Source organism: Salvelinus sp. IW2-2015, linkage group LG3 (genome assembly GCF_002910315.2).
Source record: "Salvelinus sp. IW2-2015 linkage group LG3, ASM291031v2, whole genome shotgun sequence".
Taxonomy (NCBI): Eukaryota; Metazoa; Chordata; class Actinopteri; order Salmoniformes; family Salmonidae; genus Salvelinus; species Salvelinus sp. IW2-2015.
The window spans coordinates 33,721,241-33,739,001 of NC_036840.1; the positions used below are offsets into that span (position 1 = coordinate 33,721,241).

General features: G+C 42.9%; 1 protein-coding gene and 1 non-coding gene across 3 annotated transcripts; both read right to left on the reverse strand.

The window, feature by feature from the left end:
- Positions 1 to 4,708: 4,708 nt before the first annotated feature.
- Positions 4,709 to 17,369, reverse strand: LOC111955170 (splicing factor 1). Of its 2 annotated transcripts, XM_023975289.2 has the most exons (12): positions 16,962 to 17,369; positions 16,343 to 16,474; positions 14,216 to 14,291; positions 11,655 to 11,807; positions 11,063 to 11,152; positions 9,839 to 10,022; positions 9,404 to 9,519; positions 9,188 to 9,295; positions 8,642 to 8,825; positions 8,160 to 8,418; positions 6,252 to 6,410; positions 4,709 to 6,174 (listed from the first exon to the last, which is right to left on the reverse strand). In XM_023975289.2, exons 1-12 carry the CDS (start codon positions 17,215 to 17,217, stop codon positions 5,843 to 5,845), a joined length of 2,049 nt encoding a protein of 682 aa, XP_023831057.1. In that variant the 5' UTR covers positions 17,218 to 17,369; the 3' UTR covers positions 4,709 to 5,842. The 2 variants fall into 2 exon arrangements, with proteins under 2 accessions (XP_023831057.1, XP_023831066.1); XM_023975298.2 differs by lacking the exons at positions 14,216 to 14,291; positions 16,962 to 17,369 and having other exon boundaries at positions 16,343 to 16,427.
- LOC111956475 (small nucleolar RNA SNORA17) lies at positions 8,895 to 9,026 on the reverse strand. The gene has a single exon (XR_002876278.1). It is a non-coding gene; the product is annotated as a small nucleolar RNA SNORA17 (small nucleolar RNA).
- Positions 17,370 to 17,761: the final 392 nt, after the last annotated feature.

The following is a 17,761-nucleotide window of genomic DNA, read 5'->3' on the forward strand; positions in this document are numbered from 1 at the left end:
TTGAGGATCTAACTTTATTTTCCTCTCCAGGACCAATGATCCACCCTTTAGGAATTTGATCATGAAATCTATTAATAGCCACGTTGTATATAAGCGAAACAAAAGGGCGTTTGTTTGACCCATGCGAACGTGACCAAATACATGACTGAAACAGGAACTAACTTGGCCGCGATTCATACGAAGCCTATGGTGGATTTAGCCASTGGTGGAAAAAGTATCCACTTTTCATACMTGAGTAAAAGTCAAGATACCTTAATAGAAAATGACTCGAGTAAAAGTYAAAGTCCCCCAGTAAAATACAYCATGAGTAAAAGTCTAAAAGTATTTGGTTTTAAATATACAGTACCAGTCAAACGTTTGGACATACCTACCCATTCCAGGGTTTTCTTTATTTTTMATATTTTCTATGAAACTATGAAAAACTATGAAATAACACATATGGAATCACGTAGTGACCAAAAATGTGTTAAACAAATCAAAATATATTTTTGAATCTTCAAAGTAGCCATCCTTTGCCTTGATGACAGCTTTGCACACTCTTGGCATTCTCTCAACCAGCTTCATGAGGTAGTCAACTGGAATGCATTTCAATTAACAGGTGTGACTTGTTAAAAGTTAGTTTGTGGAATTTCTTTCCTTCTTAATGCGTTTGAGCATTATTGTGTTATGACAAGGTAGGGGTGGTATACAGTAGATAGTCCTATCTGGTAAAAGACCAAGTCCATATTATGGCAAGAACAGCTCAAATAAGCAAAGAGAAATGACAGTCCATCATTACTTTAAGACATGAAGGTCAGTCAATCCGGAAAATTTCTAAAACTTTGAAAGTTTCTTCGAGTGCAGTCACAAAGACTATCAAGCGCTAACATGAAACTGCCTCTCATGAAGAGCGCCACAAGAAAGGAAGACCCAGAGTTACCTCTGCTGCAGAGGATAAATTCATTAGAGTTAACTGCACCTCAGATTACAGCCCAAATAAATGCTTCCCAGAGTTCAAGTAACAGACACATCTCAACATCAACTGTTCAGAGGAGACTGCATGAATCAGGCCTTCGTGGTCGAATTGCTGCAAAGAAACCACTACTAAAGGACACCAATAAGAAGAAGGGAGTTYCTTGGGCCAAGAAACAGGCGCAATGGACATTAGACCAGTGGAAATCTGTCCTTTGGTCTGATGAGTCCATATTTGAGATTTTTGGTTCCAACCGCCATGTCTTTGTGACACGCAGAGTAGGTGAGCGGATGATCTCCGCATGTGTGGTTCCCGCCGTGAAGCTTGGAGGAGGTGCTTTGCTGGTGACACTTTGATTTATTTAGAATTCAAGGCACACTTAACCAGCATGGCTACCACAGCATTCTGCAGCGATACACCATCCCATCTGYTTTGTGCATAGTGGGACTATCATTTGTTTTTCAACAGGACAATGACCCAACACACCTCTAGGCTGTGTAAGGATTATTTGACCAAGAAGCAGAGTGATGGAGTGCCGTATCAGATGACCTTGCCTCCACAATCACCGACCTCTACCCAATTGAGATGGTTTGGGATAAGTTGGACCGCAGAGTGAAGGAAAAGCAGCAAACAAGTGCTCAGCATATGTTGGAACTCCTTCAAGACTGTTGGAAAAGCATTCCAGGTGAATCTGGTTGAGAGAATGCCAAGAGTGTGCAATGCTGTCATCAAGGCAAAGGGTGGCTACTTTGAATAATCTAAAATATATAGTTTGAGTTGTTAAACACTTTTTTGGTTACATGATTCCATATGTGTTATTTTATAGTTTTGATCTCTTCACTATAAAATACTAAAAATAAAGAAAAACCCTTGAATGAGTAGGTGTGTCGAAACCTTTGACTGGTACTGTAATTAAGTATCAAAAGTAAATGTAATTGCTAAAATATAGCTAAGTGTCAAAAGTAAAAGTTTTAAAAAGTGTGTGAATTGGACCATTTTCCTGTCCGGCTAASCATTCAAAATGTAACGAGTACTTTTGGGTGTCAGGGAAAATGTATGGAATAAAAAAGTACATAATTTTGTTTAGGAATGTTGTGGAGTAAAAGTAAAAGTTGTCAAAAAGTTCAATAGTAAAGTAAAGTACAGATACCCCCAAAAAAGACTTTAGTACTAAAGTACTTTACACCACTGGATTTAGCCTATACTGTACAAATGAATGTGATATTTYATGCTCTCTCACTAATTGATTGTACAATGTGTACACATTTCAGTTTGTGAGTGTCTGATATCGGGGTTGGAGARGTATTAATTTCGACATTAGAAATATATTTCTTATTAACAATGGCAACACTGCCATGCTGATCTGAGCCTTGCTTTTGGAAAACCACATCCCAGAAACCCTAGACCCACTCCAATTTGCATACCGCCCAAACAGATCCACAGATGATGCAATCTCTATTGCACTCCACACTGCCCTTTCCAACCTGGACAAAAGGAACACTTATGTGAGAATGCTATTCATTGACTACAGCTCAGCGTTCAACACCATAGTCCCTCAAAGCTCATCACTAAGCTAAGAATCTGGACTAACACCTCCTCTGAAACTGGATCCTGGACTTCCTGACGGGCCGCCCCAGGTGGTGAGGGTAGGTAGCAACACATCTGCCACGCTGATCCTCACACTGGAGACCCCCAGGGTGCGTGCTCAGTCCCCTCCTGTACTCCCTGTTCACCCACGACTGCATGGCCAGGCACGACTCCAACACCATCATTACGTTTGCAGACGACACAACAGTGGTAGGCCTGATCACCGACAACGACGAGACAGCCTATAGGGAGGTTTAGAGACCTGGCCGGGTGGTGCCAGAATAACAACCTCTCCCTCAACGTAACCAAGACTAAGGAGTTGATTGTGGACTACATGAAAAGGAGGACCGAGCACGCCCCCATTTCGCATCGACGGGCTGTAGTGGAGCAGGTTGAGAGCTTCAAGTTCCTTGGTGTCCACATCACCAACAAACTAGAATGGTCCAAACACACCAAGACAGTCATGAAGAGGGCACGCCAAATCCTAATTCCCCCCAGGAAACTAAAAAGATTTGACATGGGTTCTGAGACCCCCAAAAGGTTCTACAGCTGCGGCATCGAGAGCATCCTGACCTGGTTGCATCACCGCCTGGTACGGCAAACTGCTTGGCCTCCGACCGCAAGGGCAATACAGAGGGTAGTGCGTACGGCCCAGTACATCACTGGGGCTAAAGCTGCCTGCCATCCAGGACCTTACACCAGGGCGGTGTCAGAGGAAGGCCCTAAAAATGGTCAAAGACCCCAGCCACCCCAGTCATAGACTGTTTCTCTCTACACCGCATAGCAAGCTGTACGCGAGTGCCAAGTCTCGGACAAAAAGGCTTTCTCAACAGTTTTTACCCCCAAGCCATAAGACTCCTGAACAGGTAATCAAATGGCTACCCGGACTATTTGCATTGTGTGCCCCCCAACCCCTCTTTTACGCTGCTTCCTACTCTGTTTATCATATATGCATAGTCACTTTAACTATACATTCATGTACATACTACCTCAATTGGCCTGACCAACAGTGCTCCCGCACATTGGCTAACCAGGCTATCTGCATATTGTGTCCGCCACCCACCACCCCCTCTTTTACGCTACTGCTACTCTCTGTGTATCATATATGCATAGTCACTTTAAACCATATCTACATGTACATACTACCTCAATCAGCCTGACTAACCGGTGTCTGTATGTAGCCTCGCCTACTTGTATGTTTTTCACTGTCTTTTTATTTCTTTACTTACCTATTGTTCACCTTTTTTGTACTATTGGTTAGAGCCTTTAAGTAAGCATTTCACTGTAAGGTCTGTTGTATTCCGCGCACAGTGGACAAATAAACTTTGATTTGATTAGTGTCCAACTTTCGTCTGTTGCAGATGCACCTCCCCGACTTCAGTCTACAGTTGGTMGTTTTCGCCTTACCACAGCCGAAAGTCTGTGATAGAGCATAGGAGACAAAACTGTAAAACAAAACTTATTGGATGCAGGAGTGCAGARAGTGTAGTACACACAGAAAACAGCCTCATACCAAAGAGTTTTTGTAACTAAACCAAGACAAACCACAGCCTGTCATTTCCAATGGGAACAAATGAGCCATAGTGGGCAGAACAAGCAAGGAGGGGGGCAGAGCCCAGCACGAGCTAGCGAGATCTAATTGGAGCGTTCCAGTATTATCTGCATATTTTCATTTTGGAACGCCTACTCTGAAGTGTGTGTGTGTACAGTATTAGCCTTCGCACTCCTAAACAACGAAATTTAAAACTTTTTTGCAAAGGGAAAGTCACAAACCTTAGTACACTCTGTTCATAACAGATTCTAGTTTTGGGAACAGAAAACTGTATTGAGATCAAACGTTTCAATTAAAAAAATGTGTAGAATATCTGCCAAAATCCATCTCGCTCCATCTTCTCCCACTGCCCGCCAATGGGCTTCCTCTCACTACCATATTTGGTAGTGAGTGGAAACGCCAAGCAGATGCTTTGCATTAACATCCAGTGAAATATCTGGATCTTTGTTCCATCTGTGCCTTTTTCCACTGGGCTTTTATCTAAAGTGAGGCTGAGCCAGCAAGCCTTCTGTCTAGACTACAGGTCAAAACAATCGTCTGTGGAAGCTGTATTCAAGTGTCATTGAGGGAATAAGACAGTTTACAAGGCAGAGAAAAGCAAAACACAGACTGCAAAATTAGTTAAAGATGAGTTTAATAACAATCAAGCAACATTGCAAGGACTATTAATTCAGGCTAGACCCAACACAAGGCTGACAAACCATTTCCAAAAATAGAGTAAAAATTACAATTGTATAATGTCATCTAACATAGTACATTTTTTTCCTCATTAACTCAAGTTACTAAAGGGAACTGAAATAGCGTTGTTGTGATTTTGCTGGAGCAATACAAGCATGGAGGGGAAAGGTTGTTAACAGAACAAGTAAGCATCCAGTCAGACTTCCTTAGAATTTAAMTAGCGCAGAGCATCTCTTAAGCCAATCAGCTGCAGGATGCAAAATCCTATTCCCTGCTACATCCACATGGACCTAAATGGAAAATGCTCACCAGAAACTGCTGAAATGCACAGCTTGTTCTCTTAAAAAAWAWATATAATAATAAAAATAATAAACAGTACTACAAAAACCCGTTTTTCAGACAAAATAATCAAGAGGGAGATGCGACGTCCAAGAAATTTTAGCAATTACACTTCACATCGGGTTCAATTAGAAAAACAGCAGAAAAATATTCAGCTCAGTGAAACCAATAGCAAGTGAATGGAACATGACGATGAATGAAGGCCGAAGCCATTGGACTACCATGCCTACAAAATTGGCTGGATAATCTGAACAGTAAAATGTCCTGTAGATGACGACAAAATGATGACTAAGCTTGAGCTCAACTTTAATAGATCACCCCATAACCAATGTATCCAAGGTAAATATCCATCAAACAGCTTATAAGCCCGTAATAACTCAGAAAAACACACTAGTTATACTTTTAGGTAGAACTAAGAYGAATGAGAATAGGACATTCATAGTCCAGTCGGCAAACCAAAGCATATACATGTCTGAGGTGGGTTATTTGGTATGCAAAGTGAGTCATAAACCAATCATGGAGGGAGTAAACTCTAAAAAAATATATTAAAAAAAGATTCCCAAAAACAAAACAAAAAATGGACAGAGAACTTATACCGAGTGATCAAAAACACTAACTTTAACAGAAACATTAAGTTAAGCAAATGTACAAATTCAACCACACCACCTCCCTCTTGTTTGAGGAGTTTCTCTGCATGCTAAGCAGGACTGTGTTTAAGAAGGTTCAGCGGGTGTTTAATTTTGGGGGGGTGGAGGTGGCGGCGCAGGGGGCATACCGAAGGGGGGCATGCCTGGCACCCCCATCCCCATCATGGTGACAAAGTTGGAGGGATCCATGGGCGGAGGGGGAGGTGGAGGGGCATACATCATGCCGGCTGGGGCGGGGGGGGGGGGGGGGGGGGGGGGTGGGGCAGCGGGGGGGAGGGGGGGGGGGCCGCGGGGGGGGGGGGGGACCGTGGGGGGGTTGCCCATGGGGGGAGGGGGCTGGGCAGCCGAGGCAGCGGACTGTTGGGGCTGCTGCCAGGGGGGCAGGTTGCCAGTGCCAGGACTGGACGTTGTGGTGGTATCTGGGGAGGAAAGAACTTTAGTTAGTGGGAGAGACTAGAAATAACATACGGCACTGTTTCAATGCTGGTGTTCTTACTCTGTTGCCATGGCAGTGGTGCACTAGTGGCCATGCTGCTGGTGGGAGGGGGTGGAGGGGCCTGCTGTTGCCATGGAGGCAGGGGACCCGAGGGTGGAGGGGGAGGCTGGTTGTTCGGGGGTGGAGGTGGTGGTGGCATCATGGGTGGAGGCAACAGACCTGAAGACAAATGAGAGAAAATATAAACCCTTTACASTCGTGGGAATGGGCCTAAATGGAAKTGTTTCTTACAGAACAGATATGAACAGAATATACACGGTAGCAATCTAAAAAGGGAACCGTTTTAATTACTAGACCAAAGATGGACAACATTTAATCCGACACAAGACTGAATCCAAACACACACTTCATGTGCATTTTCCATTTACTGTACTTTTCCCCACATTTGTTGATAAAGAAATCTGAAAATACTCTGGATACATTCAGTAACGTAAGAACATTCCTGGNGTGCATTTTCCATTTACTGTACTTTTCCCCACATTTGTTGATAAAGAAATCTGAAAATACTCTGGATACATTCAGTAACGTAAGAACATTCCTGGAAAATGTGGGGAAGCAGCAGCATAAGACAAAGGATTTACAAGGGTTTGAGTAAAAGGTCTAATTGGGGGCCTCCTGAGTGGTGCAGTYATCTACGGCACTGCATCGCAGTGATAGAGGCATTACTACAGACTCGGGTTCATTCCCGGGCTGTGCCACAACAGGCCGTGGCCAGCAGTTCCATAGGACACCGCACAATTGGCCCAGCGTCATCCAGGTTAGGAGAGGGTTTGGCCAGGGGGGCTTTACATGGCTCATCGCTCTCTAGCGGGACGGGTGACCTTGGTCGTCAGTTGAACAATGTTTTGTAAAATCCAACCTCTCCAAAGTGTACACAGTTCCTGTCATTTCAATGCACTTATGACTCAAATAAGTCTTCAATATGTTTAAAAAGTAATAAAAACAATTGCAATAATAATAATGAGTCAACTACAAGGTGCTGGTTTGAGCTCTGCTAGCTGTGCCGTTGACGAACAACAGGAAGCACATTTGGGGTTCTTTTGATTAGAACCCAGCCCTGCATCGCCGCCATCACACAATTACTGTTGTTTATGCAATCCAAAAACAGTCCATTATAAATCTGGGTCTGGTGGACATCATGTGAAAGCCTGTTCTATTGTCAACATGACTAGTTAAGTTCTAAAATAGAATATCACAGTGTTAGGCTTTCACAATGCAATTCAGGGGAACAGAATTGGTGATCATTGACAGGAGCCATGAGTTCCTTCAGGTGAGTGTGTCGCAGTGAGTTTTCACCACAATAGACAAACAGACTGCTTCTGTTCAGAACAACCCAGGGTATGACCACATGTCATCTTTTAACCACACATCAGGCATAGTGATCAAACAAGTTGACACTGAATATGACAAGTTTTATGAAGAGCACATTTGGACTCATGGGTGTTTGTCTTGCTTGTATGACATCAAAGCCGTATTTATTATAATCTTCAAAGTCTCATCTTTCAAAATACATAGTCGCCATAATTTACAGTCTTTCCCCCACACAACAAAAAAACACCCAAAAGTTGCCCAATTAGCAGGAGAGATGGGGGCAACTTCTCGTTGCGCGCCGTTCTCAAGTTTAGAACGGCTGTCAGCCAAAACCCCATAAAGCGCTGTGAAGCAGAGACCTTACTGTACAGCTATTGCGTTCCAATTTAGGTGTTTATCAGTGCCCAAATCTGCCCTTTTCAACCCAGGTACGAGTGTAAAGGGCTACAATTGCAATGTTATAACTGATTAGACTGCGAAGACCAAACAGACATGTGTGTCTGTCATGTGTACATGTGTACATGACACCACAAACACAGTTTACAAACAGGGAAAACAAAATGGAGACCAGCAAAAACAACAGTCTCTCTCTCTTACCCATATGGTGTCCATGTCCCTGGCCCATGGGGGGCGGTGGGGGCTGCATCCACGGGGGTGGCATGCCATTGTTGGGGGGCATGGGGTGCCCTCCCATGTTGGACATGGGGGGTGGGAAGTTGTGGTGGCCTCCGTGACCTCCATGACCCCCGTGGTTGCCATGACCACCGTGTTGGTTGCCATGACCACCGTGGCCTCCGTGCATGCTGTGGAAGTTCCTGTTCTCAGACTGGCCGGAGTTCATCCAGGGAGGACGGCTCTGCAGCACAAATGTACAGTCAGACAAGAGGCACTTTTTGGGCTTCCATGACTTGCACGGTTTATTGTGTAGTCTAAGCTTGTCTGTTGATGGAACTGAACTCCACGAAGGAACCAATAAAGTCCCCATGAATCTCTGGCATGGAACAGAAGGCCTATTTTGATGTGTAGATTTTTGAAGACAATTGAAGCTCAGGTCGTGTTAGTCACCACATTCAACTCACCGGTGGAGGCTGGTTGTTGCTGCCTCTGTTGTGGCCGCTGTTCTGGTTGATGGAGTGTCCCCCACCAGAGGAGGGTACAGGGGCCTCGCCCAGCTCCGCCATGAGGGACAGGTATTCCTTGTCCATACGGGCTTTGTCCTGGGCAGACTGGGGGGGCTCACCGGCCCTGGGCGCAGCAAAGGAGCTGSAGAGAGAGGTCATTTTAATGCATGGTACGTTTTTAGAAATTGTTATAGAAATTTTCTTTAGTGTTTATGTCGGAGCTATGATCACTCCAAGTACCCACTGTTCCGGGTCCTCGGCATGGACCTAGCCCTGTCATTCTACGCCCCTCACGACACAGGCTCAACACTTCCAGTCGGACTGTAACGCCTCAAGGGGCAGGTTCCTGCATAATCTCTAGTACTAGATTGGGCTAGCCAAAAAACTATTTTGGGTACCMTATAAGAATAATCTAATTTCAAAGTAATTCCATGTATGCAAGCAAAAATACTTATTTCTGAGCAGGAATAATTTATGTAACAGAGTACGTAGCTGGTAAGTTACCTGGTGAACTTGCAGTCTGAGGAGATGTGGCCTGCACCGCCACACTTAGTACAAAGGGTCGTGTTGGTGACGCTGCGGGGTTCAGTGCTCTGCCACGGACGTAGGATCCTGTGGGGGAAACAGATGGGTGAAGCAGTGAACACAGTTATCCAGGCCAGGCACCTTGGACTATCCAACTTCCACAGAATGGCTGATATCAGAACTTGGCAGGCTCACCTGTTGTCGTCCTCTCTCAGGGTTCCGTTGAGTCTGGCCAGCTCTCTCAGCTGCATCTTCCTCAAGTCGTTCTGGTCCTCAGGGGTCTCGATGCCCTGCTTGAGGATTGTGCGGATCTACGGGACACCATAGTGGACAACCCTTAAACATGTATGCAAATCATCATAGAAATGCATAGCACTAGCTAGTTATAGTATTATACGAGTGGACAGTGACAAGAGGTAAGCCAGTAGACCAGCGTTTCCCAAACTTGAACCTCAGGACCCCAAGGGGTGCAAGTTTTGTTTTTTGCCCTAACTCTACACAACTGATTCAAATATGGTTGATTATTTGAATCAGCTGTGTAGTGCTGGGGCAAAACCCAAAACGTGCACCCCTTGGGGTRCCGAGGACCGAGTTGGGGAAAGCCTGCAGTATACGTTATGATGGGCTCACCTGTTCCACCGCCTTCTTGACGTTCTCCATGGTGTTGGCGGTGACCAGGGCGTGCAGCGGCTCGTCCTCCCCTGGCAGCATTTGGCCATCCTTACGGCCCACCTTGCCCTCCTTTACCGAGCCCTTACCACGGATCATGATCTTGGCACAGCACTCCTTCTCTATGTTCTTCAGGGTGTTGCCACTGCAAGGACACAAGTAACATCCTCAGCATGTGTGTGACATGTAGTAAGGAATCAGCACCACCTACTGAACTACCACCCAAGACTTCCCTCTGCTTCCGCACGGCAGGCGGTACCGGTGCATCAAGTCTGACACCAACAGGTTCCTGAACAGCTTCTATCTCCATGCCATAAGGCTAACTAAATGTCTAACTAAATGGCTCCACAGACTATCTGGGTTGACCTTTGTATTTTATTCTTATTTTAGCACTGTCTCTATGCACACACACAGGGCCCTACACTCTATGCACTGATACGCCAACACACATACAAACACTCACTCCATCATTTGCACACACAATCATCATATACACTGCTGCTACTCTGTTTATTATATATCCTGATGTCTAGTCACCWTACCRCTAGACATATCTACCTCTATCGATTCAGTATCCCCCTGCACATTGTAAATATGGTACTGGAACTGACCCTGTGTACAGTAGGCTTACTTTGTGTTCTTCTATATATATATATATATATATATTTTTTTCTACCTTGTTATTTGTGGTATTATATTGTTATTGATTACTGCATTGTTGGGGTCTAAGGCATTTCCCTGTACTTGTGCCATTGAAACCCCTATGCAAAACCCCAGACATTGTAACCCAATGTGCCAATAGACCCACAACACAGGAACATTATATAGAACCATCGTTAGTGGTGTGGGGGGGGGGGGCGGTAGAAACGGTTACATATTGGGATATTAATTTGAGGATATATTGTATTGTTTTCATAATACCGCAATTATTATTGTTGCACTAGTTGGCTGTACCTTCATAAAACTCCAGTATTTTTCCTTCATATCTTGTTCCCCATATCCTTTTTAAAATACAGAGCCAATTTGGTGTTAGCACTTCTATTTCTATGACCGATCAAAACTAGTTRTCTCATGGCTCTCTTGACATATGTTGAGCAATATGTTTGGAACATCAAATCGCAAGAACATCATATTGTGAGGTCCCTGGCAAACTCCCACCCATATGATAAAGGCCTGTAAACTCACCGTGGCCCAATCAGCAGGCCAACAAAGTTGATCTCTGGGTACTCGTCCTGTGGAATCATCACCTTGTCGTTGACTCTGGTGGCTGGGGGCCTGTGGGGGATATTCGTGTTTAGTATAGTGAAGGATATAACCCAGTCTCTACACATTCAAGCCAAAGGGAAGAGTTTCTCATTTCATATGCATATACTGRATTCTAGTCAAAGCCACTCCAACATTGCTCATCCTAATAATTATATATTTGTTAATTCCATTCTTTAACTTTTGAGATTTGGGTGTATTGTTAGATACTACCACACTGTTGGAGATAGGAAGACAAGCACTTCGCGACACCCGCAATAACATCTGCTAAATAAAATTTGATTTGAAYCATGGCTGTTCTCAGAAGACACATTAAAACCAGCAGAGACATAGCAATAGTTCTGAAACTCGGACCAACCATGAAGTGTAATTTAAACAATAGGGAATAAACAAGAAAGAAAATTCTGGGGGAGTGGGAAGAAACTAGACTATAAACAGCTGTTGCTGTAGTAACAGCTAATGGGGATCCAAATACACAAGACTATGTTAGTAGATAAGGGAATAGGGCACATACTTGTAGTCAGCGGGGGGCTTGAACTCAGGGTTGAGTGCCACCATATCGGTGATGAGGGAGTGACGCTCCTCCTCGATCTTCTTGCGTGTGCGGTACTCCCTGGTGTTCAGCCTCTTGCCCTCGCTGTTATAGATGGGCTCTGGAGACGGGGATCTGGGGAAGGGGGAGAGAGTACAGACAGACAACCATTAATATCTCCAACTGGAGGGAGAACTAAGACCATTGACAATCATACACAAGTTCCCCTATGTCTAAGCCTTGAATAACAYTGTTACCAAGAAAGCTCTTTTTAAGGTACACTTGATAATATCATGGTCATGTCCCCGTGCCACTTCTCAGTGAAGGGGAGGCAAGAGAAACAATGGTTACGGTAAGCAGTTGGTCACACTGGGAAAAAACAAATAGTCATCTCTCATAGGAATGGCTATGTGATAGCTATATTTGGCTTTACTTCCTGCATTCTCAAAGGGACATTTGTTGCTACTAGGCTGTAGCYTTTGACTTGCCAAATGGTTTCTGGGATTTTATATACATCTGAAAAATGGGGACATATCACCTTGCGATACGTAATAAAGACTATTCTGAAAGGGCAACCACCACTTCAACAACTAAATCTATCTAGACAAAATGGACAGAATTAATCCTGCATACAGGATGTAAAGTGAAAGGGGTGGGCAATAAAAAATAAAGTTTTTAAAAAAGCGTTGCATTCCTAAAGGAACCGCTGGCTTTGGTAGTAAGACTGCCATAATGGATGCCGAGGTGGAGAGGGTGTTAAAGCCAGGTCCATACCTTCCCCTTGGACGGAACACCTGAAAACCTGTTTCGCTGCGTTAAAGAGGCTCTGTGCTTGAAAAAGGTTAAGGTGACAAGGGGTAATTTGGGGTTAGAGAAAATGAATTATGATTAGACGTTAACCCTTTTCATTGTGCACTCTCCCACAAGTGAGGTCTGGTCGATGAACAATTCAGGAGGAAAAGTATAGGAAAGGTTTKTTTTTATACATCTTGAAATTTCCACTGCTGACAACCTGAAACACTCCCGTTATTTGTTGGGAGTGGAGGAGTGACGTTATTAGCGTCCTGGGATGAGCTTTTTGCTGTCGCTGTGGAAACGTCTGATTAAGATAATGAAACTATGTCAAGTACAGACAACAGGGACTGTGGCCAACAAAGAGATATCAATCTCACACTCATAAAAACAACATGACATTTCCTGCTGGAATAATAGATGCTTATGCAAACTAAAGTGTCAGAGCCGGTCTGTGTCATTCCGGAATAGTCAGGATCAGAGGAGTTCTCCTCCAGAGTCCTAGAGTTCCACCTGAAATACTGTGGAACCCTCCCCCATGGGCGGAACGTCCAGAAGCCTCATTATGGAAAACCCATTAATGACCATGGAAAAACACCCAACGGTTAAAAGTTAATTTGTCAGGATTCAGGTGGAGTCTGACAATGGTTGGACCACTTGAATTGACGAGACGAGTCAAGACCAGAGTAACACATCAGGATTTTTTTGTCATGTCAAGCACTGGCAGAAGCAGGTTATTCTAAAGAAACCCATTACTGAAAACTAAACTTGACCTAGTTGTTCAAATTGCAAACAGTATATCATTATATAACTATTTAAGATGCTAGACTCCCTTTACCTTACAGCTACCCGACWAGTCAAGGAGACTGAAATATGCATTCTGACAATCACTAAAATCTACAAATATTATCAARCATAAGCTGCTAAATGAACAATAAGATTAACTTAGATTCATAAGTATTGACCCAAACCTGCAGTGTTGAAGAAAATGTCTCCATCAATAATCAAAATGTCACACACAGTCAGGTCAACATCTGAGTTGACAGAGAATGGATAAATCAGGATGCATATACAATAAAAATAAGACACTGCACATCATTAAGATAGATAGATGTTACAGCTAATGCAGTGGGATATATTATATATTCAGAATGAGGGTAATTGTTTTTTGACTTATGATTAGTAAGAATACCATCTGTCAGGAGACAATGATGCCATTTAAGAAAATCATTGAGGAATATAAGAACAAAACTTATGAGGCAAATTTAGATGGGTATAAACATAAGCTGGAAATACTTGAAGAACACCAAGTTAACCAGAGAGGTGCCCATGGTAACTTCACACCMTATCTTAACTAAAGAGCCCAAAGGTTTCTATCAATCGTCACTTTTTCAAAATTACAATTTAGATTGAAGATCTACATCTAAAATGTTTGGATGTCACACTGAAATGTAATACTGTATTCAGAGCCAAAGCTTTAGTCTTCAGTCGCCCTGGAAGTTATGACTATAAGAGCCTAGAAGTAGGACATCCCTMTGTACTTACTACTGAAGAAAATATAAACTGAGAAAATTAAGCTACTATGTCACAATATGCCTCTACCACTAGTGAATGGATACTAAATCAACTACACTTCAAGACCTAAAGCATCTTTTGAAAATTATGTGTAATTTTCCAAAGACCAACATTTGGCGTCAAAAGAACAAGGTAGAGAAAATGTTACTGTTCGTGGGTTTAAAACTTTTCCCGACCTGTCCTCAGGGTTAACAGGGATTCCCAGGTCTCCTGTACGCAGTTTACGAGTCAGGTCTTCAATCTGCAGTTGGACTGGAAGAATTCAGGTTAGGAAAGAAAAACAAGAAGGATGGAGAGAAATGCAGTTACCACCATAACATTAATCTGGAAACAGTGCATTCTAAATTAGAGCACCGTCTCATTTGTTTAAAGAGGCAAAAAAAACACGATTACAATGAATGATTAAACYTTTACATTAAAACACAAGGGGAATAAAGTGTACTTCTGAATTCCAGCAAATATTCTACAACAGTAAAACCCTTCCTCATTTCCAGGGGAAATGGATGTACCAAAATGGCCATGCAAAACTCTAGAGCCAATTCATTGAACGGAAAGTMAACTGTCATCAGGAAATAACAAGCCCCAGGATGTGTTTTACATATGCAAGGATGMTATGTACATATGCAAAATTTGGCATCCCATTAATGAAGTAAGGSTTTATATGTACAGCAACATTTCAGAGGGTCATTAGAGCAGGGTTCCGTGCCTGCCAGCATAAATTAACCACATTCCAAACCCTATTATATGCATTTTGATTCATTTCAATTTGTAATATTATTATCATAATAATAATAATAATAATGTGACCTTAGTTATATGATCGTAGTTAATTGTGGTTTTAGTAGAATAGGGAAACTCGATCCACAAGTTGACCTAACACAATATAACATTAATAAAGTTCAATGAGCCAATAGAGAGTCACTGTCTGCACACCTGTGGCTCTACAGCCAAGGAGCTATTGGTTATGTAAAATAGGAAGGAACAAAAATAAATCACTCATCACATGCACATTTCTGTATAGGAGTCATGACAAAATGTAACCCAGTCCCACCCCAACCWCCAAAAACTCCCACCCCTTCCTGACAAGATTCAAATGAGATGAACACAGCCCCTGTGAATTTATATTTCACTGCTATTTCATCACACGCTTCCAACCAATCCTTTTGAACTTKTTGTGTGGTTATTGTGGTGAATGAACAAAGGAAAAATAAAAAGTAAGAACAGAAGGCAGGCACAAATGAATGTTTACATACCAAGGAAGACCAACCATTAACAGTGACTCAACATCAATAACCCATTCTGTTATTGACATGTAGACAYACTCAACTGAAATCTGACTTCCACTTTATCCAAACCCCTCCAAATGACACACATATAATACAGGTTGGAGAGGTTGGATCAGGGGGCGCCGGTGGAGAAGTTGTTGTGAGGGGTTAAGTGCCTGGCGCAAGGGCACAACGGCAGGCAAAGGCATCTAGGATTAAATACCAGCCGCTCTAAGGCCTGTTTGGTGGTGTTACACTGCTGCTGGAAGGCAGCAGTCAAGATGACCGTTTCTTAAACTAACGGGGTCTTAAAACATCCAAATTAGTGCCTATTCTAAAGGATACACAGGAAAMTAGTCTTTTTGCCATTGAAGTAGCATTGCTCATACACTAAACTCACATGTATGATATCAAGGAAGATTTTAGGACAACATTGGTCGATTCATTCATGCCAACGGACAGTGACACCTTTCTTTTTTGCTAATGGATGTCCACTGGTATGCAAACCTTGATGCCACAAAAAAAAAAAAATTGCTATAGGAGAACCACATTACTGTAACTCCTTAGGATTAAGGCCTTCTTTTGCACTCCACATCCACAAGTTAGTCTACTCAGTTGCTTAAAAATACTGAATTTCGTTAGGTAGAGCAATACGATTTCACACTACAGCTTGAGTTGTTACATTTTTGACAAAGTTTTGTCTATGTATTGGCAAATACTGTAATTGAATCACCTTCAATGCAAATCAACCCTTTCATGGCTATGCACTAGTCAGGACATTGCTCTCCCAAAGTGGGTATATGTGCGGTGAGTGACTCAACACAACTGTTTCAATATGCTCTAACTGATGAAATTCAGCAAACATGTCACGAACTATACATAACATTTCAATACTCAGAAAGTGAGGGGAAAAAACACTAGGCAACTGGATCTCACAGGGACATGTAAAGAACCAGGCAGTTAATCCTGTAAATCTAAACACTTGCTAGTAAATTAATGTACAGTTGTTATATAGTAGTGGACAAGTTAACTAGTTACCTATATAGGCCTTCTCCTGATCCCGAGTCAGTCCAGGCGGGATGACGGTGGGCATACCAGGAATGACTGTCTTCTGGTCGGGTGTTTCACTATTCCAGCGGCTCCTTTTCCTGGCTTTTTTCTGACCGAAGTCTGACAGATGAGAAAGAGGGTATTCTCAACGTGGGTCTTATACATGTTGACTGATAATGTACAATTTACGAATTACTAAACAGACACCAATTTACGAATTACTAAACAGACACCAAAGTAACGTTAGTTAAAAAGACGATGGCCTAATAACTACCGTGCATTGTTTCTTTTTTGCTAATTAAACGTTTAACTGCTAAATGGCCAGTTAACGTTGAACCAGTTATAACAAATATTGTGTTTAACGTTAGTTACGTCGTTGGCTAGAATCCTGTTCACTTCACTTGGCACATATTACTAATGTACGAAGTGTATTTCGCATTACAATGATTAGTTAGATACATTTCAGCATCTGAAACATCGATAATGTTGGCTAGCTAATATGGGGTGTTAGCAAGCTACTTTAGCTGCTCAACCCACAACACATCACAGCCTAACACTGTGAAGGACTTTCTCCACGCTGTTTAGCTCGCTAGTTAGCCTAGCTTACCTGACTGAGACTGCATTCCGGCACCTTGGGGTGGTTGTGGTGGGGTGGGAAAAGCAGCCACCGCAGTAAACACCGGGTGAACTTGCGGGAAAGACACGTTTGGAATTGGTGGCTGAAAATTCGGTAGCGAAGGAAAGGCCACAGGAGGCCCGGGTGGAGGCATTAACCCCGCACCAGGCCCAGCATCAAAGCCTCGTTTAGCGCCGATACTCGGGTGCAGCTTCCCTAGAGGGGTTGCATTCGCTCCCGTAGCCATTTCCAAAGGTGCTCTGTTGTATCAAATTAAAGTAGGTTACCAAAGTTTGTAAATAGATGAACAAATATTACATTGAACGACATCCACAACCTTTTCCACTCGAGCTGGGGAACATAAAATGGCGCACAGCGAAATATCGCAAATGGGGATACCGAGAACCTGTACAGCGAAACTCTACTATTGGTATAGACCAGTGCCAGCCTAAACGTTCCCGCGTTTCATTGGATAAAACAAATAGGGTCAGTCTGCCATTCCTTAACTTCCTCGAAAAACGATTGGACGTTCACCATGACAATCATTTGGCCACACTCTTTGATTGGGTCTTGAATGTTGATGTCTGCCTACCATTACAATTTTTTGCTTCTTGATCCACCATAACTGTTGAGAGCTGAAAAAATAAACAATGACCAAAGAATGTAAAAAATAATTAAAATAATTATATGCCGTTCTAAACATTTTGCAATGGCAGTGACTGAAAATGTGGCCGTTTTATAGCATAATTTCAAACAAATTCTACGCATTTTGACATGGCTAATGCTGTGTT